This window comes from Topomyia yanbarensis, chromosome 3 (assembly GCF_030247195.1).
Source record: "Topomyia yanbarensis strain Yona2022 chromosome 3, ASM3024719v1, whole genome shotgun sequence".
NCBI lineage: Eukaryota > Metazoa > Arthropoda > Insecta > Diptera > Culicidae > Topomyia > Topomyia yanbarensis.
Genome location: NC_080672.1, coordinates 134,624,633 through 134,651,329, shown reverse-complemented (window position 1 = coordinate 134,651,329; position 26,697 = coordinate 134,624,633). Strand labels below are relative to the sequence as shown.

Below are 26,697 nucleotides of genomic sequence, written 5' to 3'. Positions count from 1 at the left end.
TAAATCACAATATCTTGTGGATGATGTAGAGAATTCCTCGGTCATAACAGTCACAAGTGTTGACCTAACATTACCTCCCATCTCAAAATTGACCTGCATGGGCGTGGCCATCTACATTATTGATCATACTATAATCTTAGTCTCTTCAGGTTGCACGTTGAGTATGATGTACTACTTCCAAGTATCATACAATTGGTTCAATATGCACTTTCAACAGGTTTTGATCAATCACGGGAAACTCACGGTCAACTAGACTAAGCTAAGCTAAGCTATAGCAATTTCAAGTATTTTCCAAGTAACAGGTTGAAAAATATATCGATGTTGAAGCATAGGGGTCCGCACAATCCAAGGTGTTTTCGAAGGGGTCAGTGGTACGAAAAAGTTTGAGAGCCACTTCTCTGGCACAAATTGTTCTTCAATTCTTTACGCATGTCTTGTCCTCACAACTCGCGATATGATATAATACCACATAATTTGGAGCACATCAGATATCAATTTTCGCAAAACTGATCTAGTAGCTCTACGCCGCTCACTGTTGCTGATTGACTGAAGTGTACTACTTGATCAAGTGGATGTAGATGTTGCAGTTGTTCTCTATAATCGTTTACTCCTTGACTGTGTTGAAAAATCTGTTCCAAATTATCAACCTCCCAGGAAACCTCCCTGGTCGAACGCAATGCTTCGGAATCTGAAACGCATCCGTGCCAAAGCTCTACGTGCGTACACAAATCGACGATGCCCTATTCTCAAGCGCTTTTTCGCAATAGCCAGTAATGAGTACCGCTGTTATAATAAATTGCTGTACAAAGGATATGTGAACCGCATCCAACAAAACTTACGACGAAATCCGAAGGGCTTCTGGACTTGACATATTTGCGCAAGACATTCCATAACACAGACCTCATCTCGACACCCATAAGCGTCCTACACATTTCATCGCTTGATATAAAATGTTAAATATATATCTGATCGAATTACTTTATTTCCATACCATTGACAGTTATCAGCAAACCGTCCATATTAGGACAAAACCACAATGGAAAAAGAATTGAATTAGAAAGTTCCTTTTATTAACTTGATTTACATTTACGCTTGTTAACCCATTCATGTCCATGTTGTTTGTGGACAACAACGTTTTTTAACAGCTATAACTTTTGATTGAGGCAAGATTTGCTCACAAAAACAAGTAAGGGTAATAAGTATAACTATTGCCTTTCATTTGAGTATTAACAGTTACAAGGATCAGCTTTATAACTGAAGTTATTGCAATTAGTCTGATTGGATTATAATGGAGCAGTGCTGCCCGGAACAGTTTACGTTGATGACTGAAAATTAATTTTTCACATATCTTCGTTATGTTGCAATATTATTGAAAACTGATAAAACTTATCAATTTAGACTGTCTTCGGCTACATTTTATACGCAATTGGACTATTGCAAATATTTTAGGAGAATTGTATTTGGAATAGGAAGGTAAAAAATGAGCAGCTTTTAGCACTGCGAGGAAAGTACCTATATTTATGAAAAAAGGCTTTTCGTGCTTCTTGACCCCACCGTTTTCAGGGAAAAATAGTTTTGGAACCCTACATGCACGAGAAAAAAGTTGGACATGAAAGGGTTAATGATCAGGTATATCAGTTTCATTTGTTCCGTTCCACTGTGCATTTTTCCACATTGATTCATCTGTTTCAAATCAAACTATCTTTTATCTGTGATTGTGAAAATAAATAACAATAAAGGGCGAACACGAAATTATTGCGACACCGAAAATGTCATGCCAATTTTCTTATAATGTTTAAAATCAAACCAAAATTTTAGGGTGGTTTTTATACATATATTTACTTAAAAAATCAAAAGAAAAGTTAATCGATGGAGCCTTGAGTGTAAAATTGAACGCATTTTCACTTGCTGCCCTCCATCAAAGTCTTTACAGTGTCATCCGGTACCAGTTTCTCAGTTTTTTTTCCATTTTCTTAACATGTCCTTCTCGTCTTTGACTATCTTCTTGCTCTTCCAAAGTTCCCGCTTCATCATAGCCCAGTACTGTTCCACCGGGCGCAGCTCCGGACAGTTTGGCGGATTCATGTCTTTTGGAACAAAATGGACAGAATTGGCCTCATACCACTCCAGGACACTTTTAGAATAGTGGCATGATGCCAAATCTGGCCAAAATAGCGGAGCTTCGTCGTGCTGCTGCAAGAACGGCAAAAGGTGCTTCTCGAGGCACTCAGATTTGTAGATCTCGCCATTTACTGTGCCCTTTGTCCTCAGTCCGCAAGAGCAGATGGCCTGCCAAATGAGATATTTGGAGGCGAACTTCCACATAGAACTTGCTCTTGCTGGTGAAAAACTCCAACCCCGGAATTTGCTTAAAATCGGCTTTTATATACGTTTCGTCGTCCATCACACAGCAGCCATATTTTGTCAGCATCTTCTCGTAGAACTTCCGTGCCCGAGTTTTAGCCGTCAATTGTTGCCGCTTATCGCGGTTTGGGAAGTTCTGTACCTTGTATGTATGTAGTTCAGCTCTCTTCTTTGCATTCTGGACTTCTTGCTCTGCGACATGCCGATCTTTTTAGCCAAATCACGGTTTGAGACGTTGGGATTTGCTTTAATCATCCGCTTCACCTTTCCCTCCGTTTTTGTTCTCCGGTTTTCTTCCAGCTCCTTTGCCGTGGTCCAACGTCAACCGCTCCTGGAACCGCTTCAACACTCTGGAGATGGTTGAATGGTGAATGTTCAACATTTTTCCCAACCCGGTGCGACAACCCGAGCAAATACTCATGGGTTCAAACACCACATAGCCCCTTGAAAAGACCTTAAACATGGTCCATGCCAAAATTCACAACCATCAAAACACCATAAAATGGTCTCAATAACCCATAAATACACCAACATATGGTGTTTTATATGGGATCTTCCGGACCATGGTGATGGTGTTTTCATGGGTTGAACCCATTTCAAACACCCATGACAAACCCCATGAGTATGGGGGTATTATGGGCTTTTCGTTTGCTCGGGAAGTCAGGAAATTCCATGTGTTTGGAAGGAATTTGTTCTCTCGACTCGCGTTGATTCACCTCCATTTTCGTTGAATCGAAAAACACGACTTCGAGTTTGACAGCATGTAAACAATACACATCAATGAGAAAGTGTGCAAAATTTGGTTGATTTTTACCCAATGGTAAAAATGTTATGCCCTGTTGAATGTGTCGCAATAATTTCGTGTTCGCCCTTTATGTGCAAATATTTCAGATAATCTGGAAATTATTAAAAATCTAGAAATTCGAAATTCGCACATGGTACTCGCTAGAAATCTTGCATTTTCAATGTAACCGTTGTCGTGTCTTACACAATTCTTTTTAAGTTTCAACAAACAATATTAACAGCAACCCGATTTTAATCATTTCTGTGACACATTAAAATCAAAAATGCATACCAAAATATATAAATTGCGTAAACCGCGAAAAAAGTTACAGAAAATCAAATAGTAAATCGGAAATCTTTGTTGTTTCATTGATGTAAACCAGAATTATGAGCTATACTAAGGCACTCGCCAATTAGGTATTACAGTATCGAAATAGTCCCTAACTCCGCCATTTTGTGAAGTTTATTTTATCTTTTAAATGTGTGTACAAATATATTTAAATTTTCCAATAGCTATAACTTTTCTTTCTCTTTACAAAAAAATATGACAACAGGCTTCTTTTCTGTCTCTTGGAACAGTCCCCGTCCAATGAAGACTAGAGTAGGGTCGAATAGGTCAGTTTTCTTTGGCGACGGTGTTTTTGTACTGATTTTGACAAACAAGCACTCGTTGGAAAGGTTATACAGCTGGAAATGTTTTGGCAATATTGGTAAAACCTGGTTAAATATTCAAGCTAAATCCAATAAGACGAAGGTATTTTTACGGTGTTTTTATAAACTGGGGGTACGATAGGTCATTATATTCGAGGTTAAATTGAACAATGAACATAGCCTGGCCCAAAATGCCTTAAATCTCGAAATCAAAACCTTGCACCTGAAAATGATAGTTTGGGTGGCCAATAAGATTCCCTGAAAAAAAAAATTCCCATACAAACTTTGAGCCGTTTGCGGAACCACTTCCAGTGCACCAAACTATCCTTTTGCAGGTGCTAGGTTTGGATTTGATTTAAGGCATTTTAGGCCAGGCTAGAAAACAACTGGTTCAACTTTTATTTGAAGAGTATTAATACTGTAGATTATTTAAAAATTAAATTGAGGTCATTCAGGTAAAAATATGAGAATTGGCAGAGGATGTAAAAAATCATGAAACCGCATAAGGAAATGTTGAAAAAACATGTTGTTTTGACAGCTGCGTCAGGCTTTGTACTTGCAAATGACTTCTTCGGTGGACTTGAAGTTGTTTATTCCTGCTCGCGTGGTTGCTTAACTGTGAGACGATCAGTAGTGACCTATAGTGCCCCCAAACACCTGACCTATCGTGTAAGGAATTCATATTTTTGCGTGTATTTGACTCTATTCGGTATATAGAATGACAAGCGAAGGTTAGAATATCTTAACATGTTCAGAAACAATCCGCTAGTGCTTGTTTTTTTTAAGTAGTCTACATTATTCAAATAATTTAAGTAGAAAAATCATTCAAACTGTCGAAACACTTGAAATTATAAATAAAACTGATTAAAGTTCTTTGGATTTCTTATACTTTTATTATGAGAGGGATTACATTTTACTGGGGCTTAGAGGCCCGGCTTGCCTTTTAACGTTATGATTTTGTCTTGCCTACACAAAGGTTAATAACGCTGTAATTTATTAAATAATTTCATTTATTTGGCCATTAATCGATTAAGCAATACTTAATTTAAAGATAGTTTACTTCAGATCAATATTACATTATTGAAAATGTAGTAATTGGAAAATGAAATTTCATATTTCGTGGATGAACTGAATATTTTCTTTTGGAGAGGGTGGGCTTCCTCATCATAGTCCTCAATATAGAGCTACCCTTTTTGAAAATATTTTCCGTCAGATCAGTATAATTTTGCTAGATGGATCAGCTAAAGCATGCCAATCAGCTAGTGAGATAACTGATTAATAGAAATAATAGATAAGTTTAATAGTATAGGAGAAAGCATGGTTTTCTACGTGGTTATAGAATTTTGCTATTGGACCTTCAATGAATTATATTTTAATGAGGAAGGTGTATAACAAATTGTAACATATTAGAGCAGTAGAATAAGCTAGAACGTGTTTAGATTGAAAAAAGTTCAATTAATGTCACCGTGGTCGTGTTCTGTACAAAACCATTCAATTTATTTCGACCAAAAAATAGGTCCAGACCACCGTTTTATTTCCTTCTACCTATTCATTTAAGATATTTTTTAATATAAACTACCCAAACAAACGAACGAATGGGAGAAGGTTCGCCATATCTTGCAAGAAACCGGTCAAGTAATCCTTTAGTAAACTACTAAAAATTTCGTGTGGTTCGATGCAACAGAAAAAATATCTCCTCAAAAATAATCTTCAAGTAGGCAATATGCGAAGAAGTTTCTTGTGGACGAGTTCATAACGACTTGGTTTCCACTTACTTGGAATCATTCATTTTGGAGATATGCTCCAGATCGATCCGAGGGTCGTTAGTTAGAAAATTGGTTGTCAGAAGATTCTGATAATTGAAAGTTTGCATAGTGATAAGTAATCAAGGTTCATTCAGACAACTTGAAATTGTTCGGTGGTTATTTCTAGCAGTGGTATATACAAAAAAACAAAAAAAAAACAAAAAAAAACTGTCCAGGTAACATCCTTTTCCGTGTGTTATCAAGAGCTGCAATTTTAGTTATAGTTCTCTGATCGTCATGAAAATCTGAAAAAAAACTATATTAAGGATAAGTACCTCAAATATACCCAATATTTTTTTTTGTTTTTTTGGCCCAGCACATCAACAATTTTGACATAAATGTGTATCTTTTTCTTCTTCCATATTCTGAAACTGAAATTTGCACGATAAACACGATAAACGATGTTAGAAAATCATTCTATATGGGTATTAACTCTCCGGTAGAGGTGCTAGTATACTGTGTGCACGCCACTCATAAAATCAAGCTCTTCGAACACTTTGTATAATATATAATTATGATTTTTGCTCATAGCATTTTTTTCATTCTGATTATAAAAGTTTAAACTTCAGGGTCAATGCTTCATAGAAAGATCTCTTTTGGAGAAATTTCTAACCCAATATGCGGGGTTGAGTATTGAACCTAGGTGAGCTGCGTACAAGGCAATCGATTCACCAACTACGCTATGACCGTCCTTGTAGTAAAGTTATACAGGCCCAAAAACAGGGAAAAATGAACACAAAATCTGTCAGAACTTTATTCAAACAAGCCACAGCGATTTGGTTGGCTCAGCAAAGTTGTGTATTTTGTCACAATAGTAAATGTTTCTCAACATTGTAAAGTTGAGAAACATTTGCTATTGTGACAAAATACACGAAAAATCATAAACAAAAATGTTAGGCTAAAATATTTAAATTTAATCGTAAAAAAAAAGAAGAAAAGATGTCTTCAGCAGAATTTATGGAAATATTCTCCTCTACAACTTTTTTGAAGCTGCTCATGCGCTATCTCGTTTCGTTTATAAACTAGATTTTCTATAGCCTATTATGATTAATTTCTCCAAAAATGAATATCGCCAAAAGATGGCAGAATTTATACGCTTAAACATAGAACAGGTCAATTCACAAATATGAATACTTTTAGCTCCATCCTCAAAAGCATGTTTTGAACCACTGCGGAACGGAGTCCATTAATCGTGAATAGAAATAACAAGAAAATTTACATTCAATAAAATTTAATGGGCACTATGCCTGTTTGGATGCGTTCTGTCCTGTATAACATGGTATATACGCTGTCATGAAGCTTCTGGGAGTATTATAAATTTGGATTTTTGTCAGAGTGTTACTTTAAAATTTATAATGGGATACTTAAGGATTATGCACAACATTATGTATATCGCGCACCATTAATATATTTTCGTTGTGATCATGAATGTTCCGAAAGTCAAAGTGAGCCAAAAGAAGCAAACGGAAAAACTAATTGAAACAAACTATTGAACAAAACATATTGTATGAAAGAAACCACGCGTAACTTATCATCTAACGGTTCAAAACACTGCGAGCTTTTTCAAACAATATAACCGATTGAAGAAACATACCTTTGTAAGGTTTCCACGGCAGTTACAACTCGGTGAGCACATTCAGGGGAAGGAAAATCAATGCAATAAGAAAAAGCTCCAACAATAAACTTACCGCCTAGGCTTTGGTCGTACGATCTCGTGGCTCGCGTCGGTTATGCACAGTGGACTCAAAGCTCCGGCCAGGTGTTCGACACCGAGTCGACCAGGATCCCAACTATGCCGGCCGGCGGTACTTCCACCGGACGAGGAGTTCGTAGACAATGACCAGTGGTTGCTGCCTCCGGTGCTGCCACTGACGATTCCACCACTACCGCCACCACCACCACCGCCGCCAGCACTCCCACTAAGCGAGGGGGCCGGCTGGCTGGCTGATATCGTGCCGCTGTGACTCATGACAGTGGCATTTTTGGGTAACGCTTTCTCCACTATCATCACCGATCTGTTGTTGACATGCTGGTTGTTTCTTTTTGTTTGCCCCGGTTCTGCCAATCCCGTCGGGAATGCTTTTATTTATGGCGTCTTTGGGTTGAGCTGAAATTGAAACGAAAGGAAAAAGAAAATGTGAGATGTGTGGGTTATGAAAAATTTGGGAATCAACATAAAAGCATACACTTTGGGTGAAAGGGCACTTGAACTTATTTATACATTTCAATGCTTTTTTGGTACGTTTATCGTATTTTATTTGTTAAAAATTATGTTTATGTAAATTGCATCGACTTAATTTAAACCTTGCTAGTATTGGTTTCAACATATGTATAAACAAACTATTTTTAGGCGAAAGTTGCTTTGGGAGGCATTTGATAAACTAAAAAGAGACTTTAATTCGCTGCCAGCGACGAACGCGTACGAGCGACCAAGCGACGAAGCTTGCGAAAAAAAGCTTTCACGTTTAAAAGCTTACAGCATTCGGGTACTCCTTCACGTTTGTTGCTCTCTCAAAATAGAAACATGATTTTCTCATGTTTTATGCACTCTTCCATGCTAGACTCTCTGAACGATGGCATTGGCTCATGCGTCTTTCAAGATTCAGTCGGTCGCATATTTGGAATTCTCTTTTCGTACTTCCTATTTTGGCAGCATGTTTTCCCCATTCCCTCGCCAACCGACTGTAATCAATCACTCTCTACGCCCGCACAAAATTGTTCAACACATTCGCTTTCTACAAAGCGTAGCCAATTTTTTTTTGGCAAACAAAACATTAAAGAAGAATGAGCACACAGTAGAAAACAAAAGTTCGCCTACATTTTCACCCCGCATATTGTGGATGATCCCAATATTCATCACGTTCGATGGTGTAGTTTTTCTTTGTACATTACAGCTTTGCCGAGATCGGCACATTGAAATACAACTGCAAAACATTATGTTGTTGCATTTTCCATTCACTCTCGATCTTTTCTGTAATAGACCTGTTTGAGTTGGATTCTGGTTCGGTTTCGGGTGGGGTTGTTCACGAATCTATACTGGTAAATAGCGGACTCGGATGACAAGCCGTGCTTTGCATTTGAACCAGTCACGGAGGAGGGAAACACGCAATACCATTATGCTGCCCTGCTGGGTTGAGGTTGTGAGTGTGTGCTGGTTCAGAATATGCTGCTCATGCAAGAACTTTGCAGTGTTCTGTCTGTGGTTCGGGATGATGGATAATGATGAGTTGGGGAATCGTTCGGAGCAGCCTGCGGCAAGGTGTGTTTATGTATGTACGAAGCACGTAAACAACCGATATGCGATCGATTAAATATGTTTCGTGCAAAATATGCTGCGAACCGGTGTGTTGTTGTGGGTTGATTGTTTCTCGACTGGCGCACGGTGCAGCTGTGAGCACTTGAAAACACTCGGGACGGTTTAAGTCGAAAGGTGAAGGACACTTGAGGTTTGACTTAACAGTTTATGGATTGACTGATTTATTGGGATATGTAACCATGCTCGCGGATTGTTTGTTACGACAGGGCTTATTTGTTACTTCTTTTGGGCATTCTATTGGCGATATATGATTCCTCTTCTGAACATGGTTTGTACGAAAACCAGTGCAAGTCATATAATTTTCGACACGTTTATGTGTATGTATTACATTTATTGAATTGTTGTTTAGTATCACTAAAGCACATCGCTGCTTCACATCTAATATTTGAGGTTAGAAAACTTTTAAATTTACAGAATAAGATTCTTCAAGGTGCGGTTGCGGGCGGTAAATGAATTTGCTGCACTGCCACTACAAAAAAGAACCAACATTGCACCGCTTCTGCTGATAAGTATTTACGATAGAATAAGCAATGAGAATTACGATATGGGATGATAGACAATCTGCGGATTCAACCACGCTGGACGAAGTGGGAAAGGTTTTTCGAGAGCATAAAAACGGACAGGGTGTGTAGAAAGACGGAATCTTGGTACGTACAGTGGTTAAAAACAGTGCTTTGAGGTACTTCATTCATTGGAGTCAAATCGTCCATATTAGCGATTTTACATATTCTAAAATGTTTGTGTATGCCAAGAGTGCCATCTTTTGGCAATTTTACTTAAAAACTAATCGTAGCAGATTATATATAATCTCACTTATGAACCGAAAGAGATAGCGCTTGGCCGTCTTCAACAAAATTGCAGAAAAGAGTATTTTTATAAATTATAGTGAAGATATGTTGTCTCCGTCACTCACAATATTCGAGTTATGAAACGTTTTCTATGATTAACTCCTTAAACTCTGTTTTTTACTTATAGCTTTTTTGTTTCCGATTTTTCGCTTTAACAATGTTCTAAGGTATTTTGCATAATTATAAAACACGCAACTTTCTCGAAGAGACCAAAGAACAGTGAATATTTTGTAAAGAGTTATGGCTGATTTTGAACCCGTATAACTTTACTAGGGGCAAATACAAAACGAAGGTAAAACCGTTTGTCCTTAAGCACACGTTCAGAAGTTATATAATGTTTGGAATATCACCAAGAAAAATGTCAATGCATTGACTTTGCAGTAGCTCAAAGCTAAAATTTATTTAAAGTTAGTTTCAGGATTTTTTTACTTGTATATGTACCGTACAATTTTGTTTTCCTGTTATCCTCTTGCGGACGCTCTATTTTCTTCTTTCTCTAGTTTTTCCCTTACGTTTCGTCAACAGAACCGTGGCACTTGAATCCAGCATGTAGGTACGTATTTGTGATAATGTTTCAAATTTTAGTATCTCATAAAACTCACTATTAACTCGTCGTACTATTCCTGTGCCGTTCTTGATCCTAACCTCAATCGTGTGTCGTTCTAGATTTGGTGTTTCATATAAGTTTTGTGTTTAGGTAAGTATATTTTATTACAATACCTGTTAAAGGGGGGGGGGGGCCGAAAAACTCGAAAATCGAAAAATCTAAGGTGCATAAGCTGATTTGAACGTGGATCCATGAAATAATGTTTTATGGATTTTCATTAAGGGTAAGGTGTTCCACTAGCCCCCATTTTTTTTGTAATTTTTATGAAATTTTGGGACAATTTTCACTAAAACTGGTCTAATACATTGGTCTCAAAAAGCGAATTTGTTGTTCTTATTCGAAGGTCCTCAGTTGCCTGATTAAGAAACCTGTATTGGTTACTGAAATCGGTGGACTCTCGTAGGCGTAGACATATTTACGAACCCCTCGATTTTCATCAATTTATGGTTCACAGAAACTTTAATAATTAATTAAATAATGAAGCGAGTGCTTTGGATAATTATACCATAGGAAAGGGAAACCCTAGGCCTATCATTTAAACCAATAAAAATTCCACCGATTTCAGTAACCAATACATGTTTCTTAATCAGGCAACTTCAGGACCTTCGAATAGAAACAAAAAATTCACTTTTTGAGACCCATCTGTAAGCTGGGTCCGGTTTCAGTGAAAATTATTCCAAAATTTCATAAAAAGTAGAAAAAGGAGGGCTGGGGGACCCCTAACTCTTAATGAAAATCCACGAAATTTTGGCTCCGACATTATTTCATGGATCCACGTTCAAAACAGCTTGTGCACCTTGGATTTTTCTATTATCGTGTTTTCAGCCCACCCTATTGTTGTCGTTTATTTCTTGTCGTTATTTACAACCAAAACTACTCTTCCAAGCAACACTTTTTATTTCCTTTGCAAAAATTTCTAGACGTGAGTCGTGACTTTAACTTCTTCTATCAAAAAAACCTTCTTCGTCTTTACTTTCTTTTTACTAATCTAACATTTTCAAATTATCTTCACATCATCTTTCTCTTCCCTTGTTTTATCTCACAGCATCACAAAGTTACGGGTTGATAATTGTATCGTCCATTTGCGGCCGTGCTGCCAAAGCACCTTGAGCTGTTGGCCCCAACATTTCTGCGGCCCGTGATTTTGGTCCGAAAACAGGATCCGGTCCAGGTTTACCAGAACCGATCTCCAACACCGCCAATCTTGCTGTTGCTTTTTTGAATACACCACTTTTGGTGCGAACGCACGCCTGACGAAACCTTTCATCACCAGTCACAATGACTTCTTCGATCGACCCACATTTTCCGGTTGTTGCCCTCAACGTTGTAGACCAGATCTCCCGCACACAAATGCTTCGACTCGCCAAACCACTTCGTACGTTGGATTACCGATGGGATGTATTCTTTAATCCAACGTTTCCATATCTCCTTGGCTAGCTCCTCTACGTTGTCAACTCCAAACGTTAGTACGTCCATAACGTATACTTGCGACTTTTCATAAGTATGTTCTCGAAAAAGAAAACGCTGAGCCTGTCTATTCTCAGCTCTAACGCTGATTTCATGGTACATTGCTTCAAAGTTTCCTCCATTTTTATTTTTATTAACGTGACTTTAAATTAATTTCATACGTCACCATGGTCTCCTCCGAAATCGACAGATTACTCCGAGCAATGATACCAACATATCCGGACCCTTTATCAATTTTGAGTTCAGTGAATTGCTGCAACAGTACAGGGTTGCAGCAGCATCCCACACACGTCATAATTTGTTGGGCTTCCGTAGGTCGAGCATGACATTCAAAGGTGGATACCAAACAGCAGACGGTGGTGTTTCTGAAAACTCTTTCGTAGTTGCCTGGTGAGCATAACCTTTGACTTGGTAGTCTGTAATTTGCTTGTGCACATAATCCTTCAGTATAGAATCTTTGTTCAGTTTTTTTCAAGTGCCGTCATTCGTCGTTTAGCCATTTAGTAGCTGTCAGGGAATCGCCGTTCATCATCACGCCAAAGGAGTCCAGTTTCGAAGTGACTGTGACTTTTGTTGGCGTTGTTGTTGTTGTTGATGCCACGATGACTGATTGCTTCCTTTCCATATGATGCAGCTCCTGATTTTAGCGGGTTTATCCGGATATAGATTCAAATGGGTTTCAACACTAGCTTTGCGTTTCTCCGGACCGTAGACCGTCCAGCGTTATAATAAACGCACGGCGATTGGTTCACTAGGAAGACCAACACATGACTCCAACGATGCAAAGAGATGTAAATTATCTAAACCGATCAGTATGGATGGTACTGCCGAACAACGGTCAGCGACTGGCAAGTCAGTAAGGTTTGGTAACACTAGCTTGGAAACCGTTCGCATATTTTCGATAGAACACTTGCAATTTGAAACCATTGCTGATAACATCAAATTTATCCGCCGCGAGTTGCTCTCGTGGCGCTCGATATCCGCTGTCCAGGTGACAATCAAAGGCTCAGCCTCTGATCTTCAATCGTGCTGCCACAATTTCCTCTACTAGCGTGCTCGATAAACCTTCGTCCAGGAAAGCTAGTATTTGGCAAGTTATGTTTCCAAAGTATAGGGTAACTGTGACCACGACAATCACGATGTGCACCATAGCGATACACATCGTGATTGTTGCAACCTACTTCCATTAGCTGGACAATGGTGTGATGATTCCCTTGGCAGTCCTGAACTGTGCAGCGTAGCTATAAGTTACACTCGCTTTTCCCGTGATTATTCAAACACAGGCAACAAAGCTTCAGTCTCTTCACTGCTCTAAGTCGCTCCCACACGTTTATTCCCTTAAAATTCTCACAGAATCTGATTTTGTAGTCCGTTCGTTCACAAATCCAGCATGGTTTACTGACCTTCGAGTTTTGTGACTGTTCTCCGTGATTGAAGACTGGGCCGTTATGCAGATGTACGTACTCGTTTCTACGAAATCTTCCTTTACCAGGGCGCAGTGGCTCACTCAAGCAAAAGCCAATATACTCCTATACCTCTGAGACGTCTGAAACTATTTCCATAATTAATGTAGTGAACATTCGAAGCGGAGTGTCGACTTTTCCTCGCTTAAACCGAACCCAATCCAGCTTATAGGTAGGTGGAAGCTACTCGAATAGTTCTTTCAAGTTATCGCACAGCTGTTTTACTATGATACTGAAATGAATGACTCCGATCGATCAGCTCTCGGAGCTTGCGCATCACGAACCTTCACCAGCAACGTCTTCAACAGTTTTTAGGGTTTCCCAAAAAGATTACGAATGTCTCGAATATCATCTGGGACTGAATTCGGAGGAATCAATCTGCTTTTTACAGATTCAAAAGCGTCTCCTTCTAAGCTGTCTTGCAACCTCTTCAAATTGTCCAAATTGGTAAACCTACAGACTTCTGTCGTATACTCGATGCAACTAATGAAAAGACGCCAAACCTCTTGTTCTTCACGAAAGGTAGGTAGATGTTTGGAAACCGCCTGGCGAGCTGTTAGTTGTTCCTTTGTTATTGTGGCTATTTTCTGACCGGCCCGTGTCGCCTGCTACGTCTAGAGCCTTCTCGTACAAAACCTGGTCCATATTTTCTTGTTGCAGGGAATCTGCTGACTCTTCTTCCTTTTTTCGTCCATTCTATTTAGCTTTTTCTTCTTCATAAACATCTTATCTGCTGCAACTCTGGATTATTCACCAGCTAGCAGCTGACTTCCCTTTTCCTACGCTCCACGATAATCTCCCAACATCGATTGACCGGTTTTCAAATTTTGATGTTCTAACTAGCTCCGAACCTTTTCGATAAACGGATCCATCGTATGATTTTAGTTTCAGGATACGGAAGAAAAAGTAAAAGATACACATATTTCGTATAATGGCTGCATTTACTGGCTGGATATTTTTGAATATTTCATACTCCAGTGAACGCAGCAATTTTATACATCTTGTTTCTTATCCCGAGGCTAACATTCATACGATAAACCGGACCGAGATGAAATTGTACATCACCTGTTAGAAAATCATTCAATATCGGAGTTAAGCCTTCGACAGACGCGGTAGTACGCAGTGTACTCAATACTCAGAAAATCAAGCAAAAGCATCTTTGAACACCAGTGCCTACTCGTTCAGTGAGCTATTCAGGCGACTTCAAGAGGGCCAGACAAAGCTTTCAACAATATATAACTTCTGAACGGGTTCTTATGAACAAATGGCTTTACCCGTTGTTTTCTTGTTGAAGAATTACTCTGGAAGTTGGTCCAACTCGATCAACATTTTATTCTACTTTATATACTTGAAGAAATCTTTGCTCAAATAAAAGAAGCTTGGCATGCGGAAACTCAGTTCGCATTGATTTCTCGACATACAACCGATAAATTACTCTTAAAAGAAAGAATGATGCATTTTATTAGTCATTCAACGAATACACAAAATTTGCTGCATCTATATTGATTTTCTCCCGTTTCAATAATAAGTTTATTCAGACCATCAAAGATAAAACTACGGAGACTTTCTGATACGAGGGAGAGTTTTCTCGTGTACTGCACCAGTTATTGAAACAAAAATCTAATGGTGCAATTGCGCCTTTCTCATTTCTGCAAACAATGGTTTCGTGGCAGATTATGTACAATAAAACGCTTTTAATCCACCTAACAGTGTGATGAGACATTTCTTATAACTCTTATCACTCTCTTCGGATATTATATCGTTTGAGAACATTTAGAACTTGATGCTTCGCGATGTTTTTGATAACACATACTACATGGGATAGTGGCAGGACTCAGAGAATCGCTCAAATCAGCATAGAACAACATCAGTGCTAGAAATCTCAAATCAAATCAATGGGAAGCGAAAAAATGGCCCAGAAAATAGACATAGCTACGAATTATTGTTAATGCTCTGTTAATAAAATATCTAAATTGTGGTGGGAAAACTGAATTTTCCTAAAGGGGTTATATATTGTACTGAGCCAAAAAAATCGCATTTTTTTTAATCGATTTGAAGTTTATACTTTACTCAAATTTCCAACGCGACTGAGAACTAAGAAATCAACGCTTTTTCTTGAAAAGGGCGATACTAGCAGTGACACCATTCAAAGAAAATCAACAGTGAATATTTCCAGACTTTTATTTCCTATTTAAGAACTATTGTGTTTTTGACATCCTAGATTGCATGATTCAGTGATCGAAACCCAAAACTTCATGAAGTATTTGAAATTATTAAATTAAAATTTGTTTTTGCTATTGAAATTTACAAAATGATAGTATCGCCCCTTTGGCGATTGTTTACTTTTTCGGTCCCACCTATCAGCATTGAAGTATCGTTCTTACGTTTTTTTACAATAACTACCGTTCTACACCACCGATTTCGTCCGGGTTTTTTTCAATAGCGATCATTGTTACTATTTACAGCTGGTATCAGCTTGATAATCCTAAAAAAAATACGAAAATTACAGTTTCGCTTCTAAACTGCTAGCAAAAAAAGTATCGCCCTGTTGCATGGAGCGTCGAGGGCGAAACTTTAAATAAACAAACAAAAATACAGTTTCGCCCGTTGTATTTTTTGCTGTAGTTTAAGAAAGCAATATCGTAGAATCAAAATTTTTAGGTTAATTGGTTGCGTTTCAAAGCCCTCATTCGCATGTATGAAAAAAGCCTTATGTTTACATTTGTAAGTATCGCCATTTTCACAAAAAAGGGTTGAAATGAAATCGCAGCTCCTGATATCACGCTATCTCTGAAGTGCATGCGTGCATAGTTCCAAATTTTACTTCGACATCGACTTTTTCTAAAGGTGACTTCCCAGTAGTATCCTTGATTTGAATTATTATCGCTAGTCCTAATGCCAAAGAACTTGAATGCTCTCGAAAACGAACCGTTTGGGAAAGTCATCATCATTACTGGAATTTTCATTTTCACGAAACTTTTCGATAACCTTCCGTCACTTGCGTTAATGCACTGTGTGCACAGTGCTCTGAAAATCTAGCGAAATCGTCTTAGGGCAGCTATCTGCGCGGCGAGTAAAATAAAGAATACTAAAAATTAATTTCTATTCCATAATTTTCAGTTCAGCAATTCGAGAGATCGTGCTCACCGCAAGCCATGAAAAATAGACTACGTTGTGAAGCGACGGTCACTATTTATTAAAAAATCACGGCTAAATAAAAAAAAATTATACTATTAAAAAAATTCAAATAGTTTATAATTTTCACAAACTTATTAAGAAAAATTGTTTAATAATCTTTCGTAATATTGTGTAAGAAAAAAGCTGAAAATTTCAGTATTTTCTCTATCTGCAACATATTAACCCTTAAGTATACCAATTAATTGGTATACGAATTGGAATAGGTTCGCCAAATTTTGGAAGAAGTTTATAAAAAAAACCCCTTGAAAATTACCTAAAAATTGTTGTAGTTCGATACAATAAAAAATCCCCAAAAATGAAATGTACCCATTAATGTGAAACACAGTGAATAATACATACAATAAAGACCCATTTTTATCAATCTAATGGTGTATTTTAGTCTGACAAAATGGGGATATTGACTAAATCGGGCATTGTATGGTGTTAAACCCCAAAACCTTCTCTGGGCTACGCCGTTGCTTGGAGTTATTTATTTCGCTTTTCATTTTCCGATATGTTTCAGATCGATCCGATGGTCATTAGTTAGAAAAATTGCAGTCAGAAGGTTCGCACAAATGAACATTTTTGCACTGATAAGTTATCAAGTTCCTTCCAGACAACTTGGAAGTGTTCGGTGATTATTTCTAGCGGTTGCAGATAGAAAAATGAAATACAAAATTCGATTTGTCGAAATAATGTTTGGCTTATTTCAATGGATTATTTCTATATTGAACAATAAATAGGCGACAAAGAGTAATCCACAAACAACAAGCCATAACTTTTAAAGTATTCAAAATAGATATTTGAAGTCTTCAGTAAAGTTATTCGCAAAAGTAAGAGCTACAAATTTGTAGAAGGCATCATTTCGATATAATCACTTCCAAGAAAATTTGTGAAAATATCTCACTCATAGGGGGATTAATCAGCAAAAGCACAATACCAAAAGAAAGCGCTTATTTCCTCCATTAAATTCTCCGAAGATACTATTGACCTAAAATAAGCCGTTTTGGCGTTAATAATTGATTATATGTTTTTGGTCATATTTCTGGCAATGGGAAATGATAAAAATCTTTCGTCCGCATTTAATGTTAAATATCTCTTTTGATAATAGTCCGATTTCAACAATCTATAGCTTGTTCGAAAGGTATTCGTTAAAGCTGTCTAAAAACATATAAATTGTTAATTTATATTGTCAATTTCGGCAGAAAATTCAAAAAAACTGCGAAAAACGCCATTTTTACGCATTTAAACATTCATATCTTGGAAACTAAACATCAGAATCAAAAACAAATTAATAGCGTTCATACTGTTTTTTAGTTCTTTCATTTAAAATTGGTTTGGATAAGATCGGTTCAGCCATTGCTGAGAAACACGAATGAGAATTTGTCCGTTACATACACACACACACACACAGACACACACACACATACACAGACATTGTCCCAAATCGTCGAGCTGAGTCGATTGGTATATAAGACTCGGCCCTCCGGGCCTCGGAAAATTTTTTGAAAGTTTGAGCGAATTCTATACATTTCTTTTATAAGAAATGTAAAAATGTAGAAATGTCTCTTACATTCTTACACCTTGCACCTATATACAATGGCTCGCTAGCCACGAACTTGCTAAGCTACGTGTTGTCGCTGAAACACTCAAAACAAAGAATATAATACTTCATTAGCGTAGTTAGTATGAGAGGGATAAAAATATATAACCTTAATTTAAGACTAAGACTTTAGAATCGAGTCAGTAATATATGAGAAACAGGTGTGAATCTAATTTCGGAACTTGACCATCCCCTCCTATGTAATTGTGCAAAAAGTAACTAATGTTTCATAAATTTGTTTGAAGAAGTAAAATGACTTGGACATGTGTGCTATTCTGCAAAATGTTTATTAAGGTTTCATCTATAAAATAAAGATTTTTGAGTGCAAGGTGTCAAAAATTGCGTCCAAAATACGGCTCCAACAAAAGGTGTTTTAAAAACCGACCTCTTCTGCGGACAGGTCGCAATTCGTCGTCTACAAGCAGCAAACCAAAACGATCTTGAAGATTACATTCCGTAGCGACGCCCCAACCTAATGAAATATTTCGATATAGAAACAAATATAAAAACAAAATAACGGCTTTCTCGGAACAAGATTTTTCGAATCTACGGGCATTCTCGTTTTTGAATCATTCAACCAATCAACTTCGAGTTTTGCCCACTCAAAAGAAGATAACATTCTCGTGCGCTGTAACCTACAAAATCGCAATATTTTGATCATTAACGATTTTTTACAGCCAGTCAAAGTGGAGAAATTATGTGAAAAAGCGATACTTTATTTTCATTAAGTATCGCTTTTTCACATAATTTCTCCACTTTGACTGGCTGTAAAAAATCGTTAATGATCAAAATATTGCGATTTTGTAGGTTACACCGCCCGAGAATGTTATCTTCTTTTGAGTGGGCAAAACTCGAAGTTGATTGGTTGAATGATTCAAAAACGAGAATGTCCGAGATTCGAAAAATCTTGTTCCGAGAAAGCCGCCATTTTGGACGTCATTTTTGACACCTTACACTCGAAAATTTTTATTTTAGAGATGAAACCTTAATAAACATTTGCAGAATAGCGCACATGTCTCATTACAGTGTTAGGTAGATTAAACGCGTTTTTATTATATTTATATTCATCTTTAAAAAATAGGATGAATAAGGGTAATGTCATAAAATGAACCACGGTGCATTGATATGAAGTTAGGAGCAGCAGTCACAATTTTGTAACATTTTGAGCGAGTTTAGTGCCTAAGTTTTAGTGTTTGAGCTATGTAAGTCGATTGTAGTAAATCAACTTTACACTTTTATTATTTGGAGAGTATATGTGAATACTCATTCTTTACCGCGCAACGAATGAGATGAATAAGGGAGCGTCTACCCTAGGTATTCTTTTTTATGAATTGGCTTTTGCAAGCTTCAATCTATTAGGCATTTAAATTTAGTAACCTGTTTGAAAACCATAAACTGTACTTAACTGGCACAAATTTTCTCGTACCAATCCAACCACCTAGTACAACGGTTTGACTAGCTTTCAATATATAATAAGGAGTCGATTAATCTTTACATCAGGAACCATCAATAATATGGCTCATTTAATGACGTCCGATCATTAAGAACAGCACAGCCAGTAATGTTGGTAGCATACGCAACGAAACCAATTCATACCCCTGTCAATCTTTGACTGCCTTCATACGCCGACCTGCACTGCCATGTAAATCCAGCAACCAGCAGAGAAATTCTTCATGTTTTAGACCATCCTGAAGGATCGTCCGTTTCAACTTGAACCTATCGTCACGGTATGCGGTTTAATGTCTCGGTGACGACTTATCGCCACACATCATTTGCAGAGGAATTTTTAACCGCTATTCTGGAGTCCAACTGATGCGTCACGAAAAGGTAGGTACGATCAGAGCTCTGATATGGCATCACACTTAGCGAGAGGAGCAGTTTGATTTGTTGCTATAAACGAACCATTAGGTATTTAGGAATGGTATGGCGGAGATGGACCTTCTACACGTACACCCACGTTAACTGAATAGAAAGGTATGTTTTCTTATGGTTTATAAACGGTAGTATGCTTAGAAAGTCGCCCATTTTCAGGTCAACATTAAGGTGATGCATGAGTCACAGATCCGAATTATCACATTTCCATTTGATTGTTCACTACCATTAGGGAATTATTCTTAGTGGCAGTAATAAGTCTTTATTGCTAATTTATTTTTAATAATTGTTTATTATGTTAAATACTTATGCTGTCTTACAAAGAAAAAATAACAGCAGGACTGTAGCAACAGTGGTTAAAACTGTTTCCGTGGGGCTAGAGAGATTTATATACGTTTATTCTATTTAGTCGTCACTTAGAAAAAGAATGAAAATTATGATGCGACGTATTTTATTGAATAATATAATTTTACTTGTTTCGAAATGTAAAATAAAATATTGTGTCTCTTTTAACTTGAAACGTGATATTGTGAACAACGCAGGTTTTTACGTGTTCTTAAAAGTCATTTGAAGTATTATGTGCGTCTTCAGAGACGCAAATATTTTTAAGAGTGTATACGACAGTCCATGCGCGGATATAGTTCAAACATTTCTGATGAGTGCAGTGCTAGAAGCTAATCCAGTTTTGCTTTTCGATGCTCATAACAATTCTCATTGTTTATTTACAAAAATCTAATTCCATGGAAAAGGTATTTGAAGCTAACGGTTTTGTAAGTTTTCTTTAATAATACAATACAACAAAAATATAACGAAATTAATTCTTAACCGTGTACTGCAACTGTTACTGGTAGCACTTCCAATCAAACTAAATGCAATAACTATAGCTTTTCGGTCAATACTGAGGGATTCCATGAGGAACCGGCCGACCGCAAAATATGACCATCGTCGATTCGAACGAAACTTTGCAGGTGTGTTCGCTGTATGAATCTCCATGATATTCTCTGGCAATTGGAATATTTTGATACAAGAGTAATTTTTCAAAAGGGCGTAAACGTTTCTACGTGTATGAATTTAAATTTTTTTTTTGTTCGATTACTGTATTTTATACAGCAAAACTATCTGAGAACAAGTTACAAGGAATGAATACTTCTGTCAAAACAAAATTTTTGATAAAAATTTAAATTACGAAAAAACCCATTTTTTTAAATTTTGTTACCAAAAATCTAAAGAGAAAAGAAACATTTTGATTGTGATTGCATGATGGAGAAAAAATCGGTAAAAAAGTTTTTCTAACAATAACTTCGTACATGTTTTTAAATTTCATACTAATTGACATGCAAAATTGTAATTTTATTACAAAATATAATTCTAAGCGCCATTTAAAATCAAAATGCATTTAACAAAAATCTTCCAAAAAGCGATAGTTTTCGAGATATTTGAAATTTTGCTACTTCAAAAACAATTAATTAGTGTAATTATGCTCTTTTTGAAAGTTATTCGCGTTACCCCATCAAAAAATGTCAAAAATTTAATGTTTATCGTTTTAAAGACGTAAAAGCAACCTTTTTAGTGTATTTGGATCATGGAGAAGCTTTCAATAAAAAAGTTTTCCTAACAACAACTTTTGACATTTTTTTATAATTCTTATTTGCAGTCAAAAATACAATTTTCTTTTTGAATATAATTCTAAACGCCATTTTAAATCGAAATGCTCTTAACAAAAATTTTCTAAAATGTAGTAGTTCTCGAGATATCTTAACTTTTGTTTTAACAACACAATTATTTTGTTTTATTACGACCTTTTCATAAGTTCTCCATCAACAATAATAGGTTTTTCAAAAGGCCCGTAAACTTTCGTGCAATTTTTTTTTGACATCAAGGCGATATTGTAAACCATTTGAAAGTTACATGAAAGCAACCAAAATATATTTCAACCATAGGGTCTGTTGATTAAACTATATAGCTGAATCATATGTTGGTTGTTTTCATGTTTCATGTTTATCATAAATTTTTGTTTTTTTGAAAAATGACACAACATTTTTTTCAGTGTATATTTTTTATCAGACAGAAGTATTCATTCCCTGTAACTTGTTCTCAGATAGTTTTGCTGTATAAAATACAGTAATGGAACAAAAAATTTTTGAAATTCATACACGTAGAAACGTTTAAGCTCTTTTGAAAAGTTGCTCTTCAGTCAAAATAATCTTATTACCTGTGGAAAATATTTAGTCTTGCATGACGGTGAAACGTGTAAAGTTTCATTGGAATCTAAGATGGTCCGTCACGATTTTAAAGATTTTCGGACGGATTTTCGTGGAATTCCTCTACTAATAACTGTTAAAACTCTAATGAATGGGAATAGTCTCAGTTATTAGCTGTTCATAAACTATGTTTATGTTGTGGGTAGAACCCAATTTGGCATATCTACACTTATACAGAAAACATTTTTTTTATTTGCTCGAATGTAAGGTAAATCTGATCCAAGGTGAGAATCTAGTAAATAAGCCATTATGGTTAGATTGTTTACTCCGATTGTGTCATGTAAAGGTGGTGTTTTGATTATAACAAGGTTCAACAAGAATCTCTTAGTTTTTAATTGGTAGTCGTCAACGGCACGGATGAATCGACATGAATAATGATTAACAATGGATTTATGACCATTTCGTGGCCACTCGTCTGCATCGAATACAGGGTGTAGAGTTCTTATGTTACAACTGCATCAGCCTGTTGCTGCCGTAGTCTTCCTCAGTCGATGATTAAATCATGCCTTTATCATCAGCAACAATATGCAAAGTAACGAGCTGCATGGTGTGAATCATGCCAGTTTCGATAAATATGCAGCATGCATGATCTTTCTGCGTTTCGCTTATTTCCCCGTTAAACGTACGCTACCCATTTAGTTTGACTTCTGAACATGTTTTATGAGCTGACCACAGTCGGTTCGTGCGTTACTAATTTGACTGGAAGCTCTCTGTAAGTAGTGACGATTCCTCTCCTCTCCACAAGGTTTAGCTGCATGATGCAAATCTTTGCAAGTCAGTAGAATTAACTTTAGTTATATCTTGATGAAGGCTATTATTTGCTCAAATGTATGTATACAGATACACAATTCAATAGCGTGTCATTGTTTTCACAGCATGATGCGCTGATGATGGTATTCGGCGGTACGGCCCCTGATTTTATCTACCGACCTAACATGGTCAAACGTCCTGTCTTGAAAATCGATTTTTTTCTTTTTTTCCTATTTTGAACTATTAAACATTCAATACAGTTTGAAAAAAAAAATAAAAAAATGGTTCCAGTAGTTTCTACCAAGCTCTTCAAAGGCAAATGCATATGGCTGAGAGCGTTAGTAGGGTTGAGTACCCAGTTGAAATTTTGAAAAAAAAAAATATTTTTTTAGCATTTTGTAAAAGTAGAATATTTAAAAACTAATCTATAAAAATTTCAAGCAATTCGGACTCTTATTTTGCATTTGAATGGAGTCAGGTAGAGCTGGATTCTTGGAAGAATTTCCTGTCAGAATCGCTCACTACAGTTTCAGGCGAGATGGGAAATATAACGCACTAAAACACTGCTGCCACCGTAGAATTTAAAAAAAATCGATTGTTTAATTTATTAGTTTAAATTGTGCTTTAGGTTGTTGAACATGATATCCAGAAATATGGAAGAAGAAAACAATGCAAACATGAAGCTGTTTGTCGCAGTGCGCTTGAATATTTCATTTTATACCACTGCCGCGTCATATTGTATTGAACGTAATACTCAGGGAGAATAGCGTCGACTTACAATCGTGCCACTATATAAAAGTAAAAAGCTTGTACTTTCAGTATGTTATGATGTTGTTTGCGCCTTTTTGCTCCCTAACGAATTATTCAAGGTAGAAGTTACCCCAAAAATCTCGTAAAATTTGGAATATCTTTTTAAATTCAACAGGTAGGAAGTAACTATGTTCAGCAAAAATATGTGTTTCGATATCGCAAACAACTTTTTCAAGAAGATAGGAGAATGTCTAAAAAAGTTATCATGAAAACACTAATTTATATATATATATATATATATATATATATATATATATATATATATATATATATATATATATATATATATATATATATATATATATATATATATATATATATATATATATATATATATATATATATATATATATATATATATATATATATATATATATATATATATATATATATATATATGTCTTCACTAATTTCTTTTATAGTAACATTTGCCGAAGACACAAAGTCTCTATCTTAATTATATCGGAAAATAAATTTCGTATATCATTTATAGGTGAATTAATCACTAAACGGTATACTCCTGTGGATGCGCAACCATAACAACAACGTCTTCGAACAAACTATACTTCTAAAGTAATTTTTGACGGTATTAATTTTGAGCACGAAAACGACGTTTTAAAACACTGTGATTTATTTATTTATTTATTTATTTATTTATTTATTTATTTATCTATTTATTTATTTATTTATTTATTTATTTATTTATTTATTTATTTATTTATTTATTTATTTATTTATTTATTTATTTATAGTTAATATCAACAGGCACAGTGTGGTCCTAACGATAATTTCTTAATATATTTACAAAATCCGATTGTAATCTGCAACGTGGAATGTGAAGGTCAAACTCGGACGATACTCTGTTGAAAGTCCACTGCAAACCAATGATGGCACCGTTAATTCCATAGTTAGTCCGGGTCCGGCGAAGAGGTAATCGGAGGAATATATTATTGCGAAGAGAACGAGGGCGAACGTTCATATTTATCGCACTAAGAAGCTCGGGAAAGTCGATTCGATCGTTCAAAATATCCGAAATCGTCATAGCTCGGGATAGGTCTCGATGCACTTGCAATGTGTCGAGTCCAATAAGCAAACCACGACTTTCGTAACTTGGCAGCTGGTGAGGGTTGTGCCAAGGCAATCTTCGAAGAGCAAACCGAACAAATCTGCGCTGTACTGTCTCAATTCGATGGATACCGTTGACATAATGAGGATTCCACACAACTGAACGATATTCCAGTAGTGTTAAACGAACGAGTGAGCAGTAAAGAGGTTTCAAGCAGTAAATATCTGAAAAGTGCTTAGATATTCTCATAATGAACCCCAAGCAGCGTGATGCCTTTGCGACAATGAAGCTGATATGCTGCTAAAACGTCAGTTGTTCATCGAGAAAAACTCCAAGATCTTTGACACAATTCGCTTTGTCAATCGTGGATTCTGCCATACAGTATTCGAAACGAATTGGCGTTTTTTCCTCGAGAACGTAATGACCGTGCATATCTCGGTATTTGGGGTCATTACGTTGATTTCGCACCATTTCGCAAAAGTTACAATTTGGCGTTGAAGAAAAGCTGCATTATCAGTATTCCAGATTCTGTGGTATAACTTGAGGTCGTCAGCGAAAGATAACCGTGGTCCTTCTAAGTAAAATTGAGATCCAACTGAAAGCTGCTAGGAGCAAGGGTAGGAGCTTCAGGACGTAACCGATTCATGATCGCGTAGGAACGAATGCTTGTATGACCGCACTTGACGCCGCATTTATAAATTCGTAAGCTCTAACACCTTGACTTAAGCACCAGGCCGCCTGTATGATTGCGAAATTGTTAGCATAGGTAATTTCGCGTGTAATAATACATTTCTATAACCGTATGGCCGTTTGCATATTACCGTGTATTTTTGAGTGTTGCCGAGAAAAGAAACAGCAAAAGAATAAAAAAAACATTATTAAGACATTCATTCGGTAAAGGTCAGATGAACGCACGACACGCACACTACACTATATTAGAGAAAGAGAGTAGAGTTAAAATCTCCCAAAAATTGGAAAACCAGTTTCCGTTGCTCTGTTTTTTCGCAAAAAAATGAAAAATTTTAGGCTCACAACGGTAAATAAATAACACAATTCTAAAATTCTCGAGATTCGAATTATTTTCAAATTTTTTGCTATTTATATTGTTTTCCATGAGTTTGAATTTTATTTATTTTCTCATGATTAATAGCGTCGATCCTGCTCATTTTGCAAGTGATGAGGTGGTGTTCTTCCAATTAAAATTGTGTAAGGCGAAACAAGAGTAATTACCCAGTTTCTCTTAATCTGTAGGGCACGGAAAATTCTGCATGTTTCGGGAATTTTTCTCAACACAATAATGAGATGAATCTTGTTAATTTGGATTTATAACATAAATAATGAATAACAAAAAATATTATTTTCGAGTTATCTCACCACAAGATGTGCTGTGCAGCATTTTTCTCCATGCGCGTTTTTTTGGAAGGCGTCAATGGCTGGAAAATTATCTCCCGTAATTTTTAACCTAGAGCCAAAAACTTAGGTTTTTCTGATTACTTATGACAATAGCGTACTGTGATTTTTTTTCTCGATATTTAGATTTTTTGCAAAATGGTACACATGTGGAAAATCGCCGAAAAAGTGGTACAAATCGACAAAAAATCGTTAATTTAAAAAAATAAGCCGTTAAAAAAATTCTTTGTGCGTCGCTGGACAAATCAATTTCAAATATACTGTGAAAATTTCAAAACGATCAAAAATCATTTGTTTGAATTACGTTTCCGGCCAGCTCGAAAAAAGTGAGAATTAAGAAAACAGCACTATGAACAAAAATCATGCATTTTGTAATCATGCAAAATTTCTCTTCAGTGTCTGTAAATATCTATACTGGTTATTGAAAATGTACGTTTTCCGCGT

General features: G+C 36.3%; 1 protein-coding gene across 1 annotated transcript in view; it reads right to left on the bottom strand.

Moving 5' to 3' along the window:
- The window catches only part of LOC131692447 (ankyrin repeat and BTB/POZ domain-containing protein 2), a 277,153-nt gene that overhangs the window by 91,054 nt on the left and 159,402 nt on the right, over positions 1-26,697 (bottom strand). Inside the window, exon 4 of the mRNA XM_058979500.1 lies at positions 7,292-7,710. Within this exon, the coding sequence (XP_058835483.1) occupies positions 7,292-7,611 (320 nt within the window). The 5' untranslated portion in view covers positions 7,612-7,710. The remainder of the gene's footprint in view (positions 1-7,291; positions 7,711-26,697) is intronic.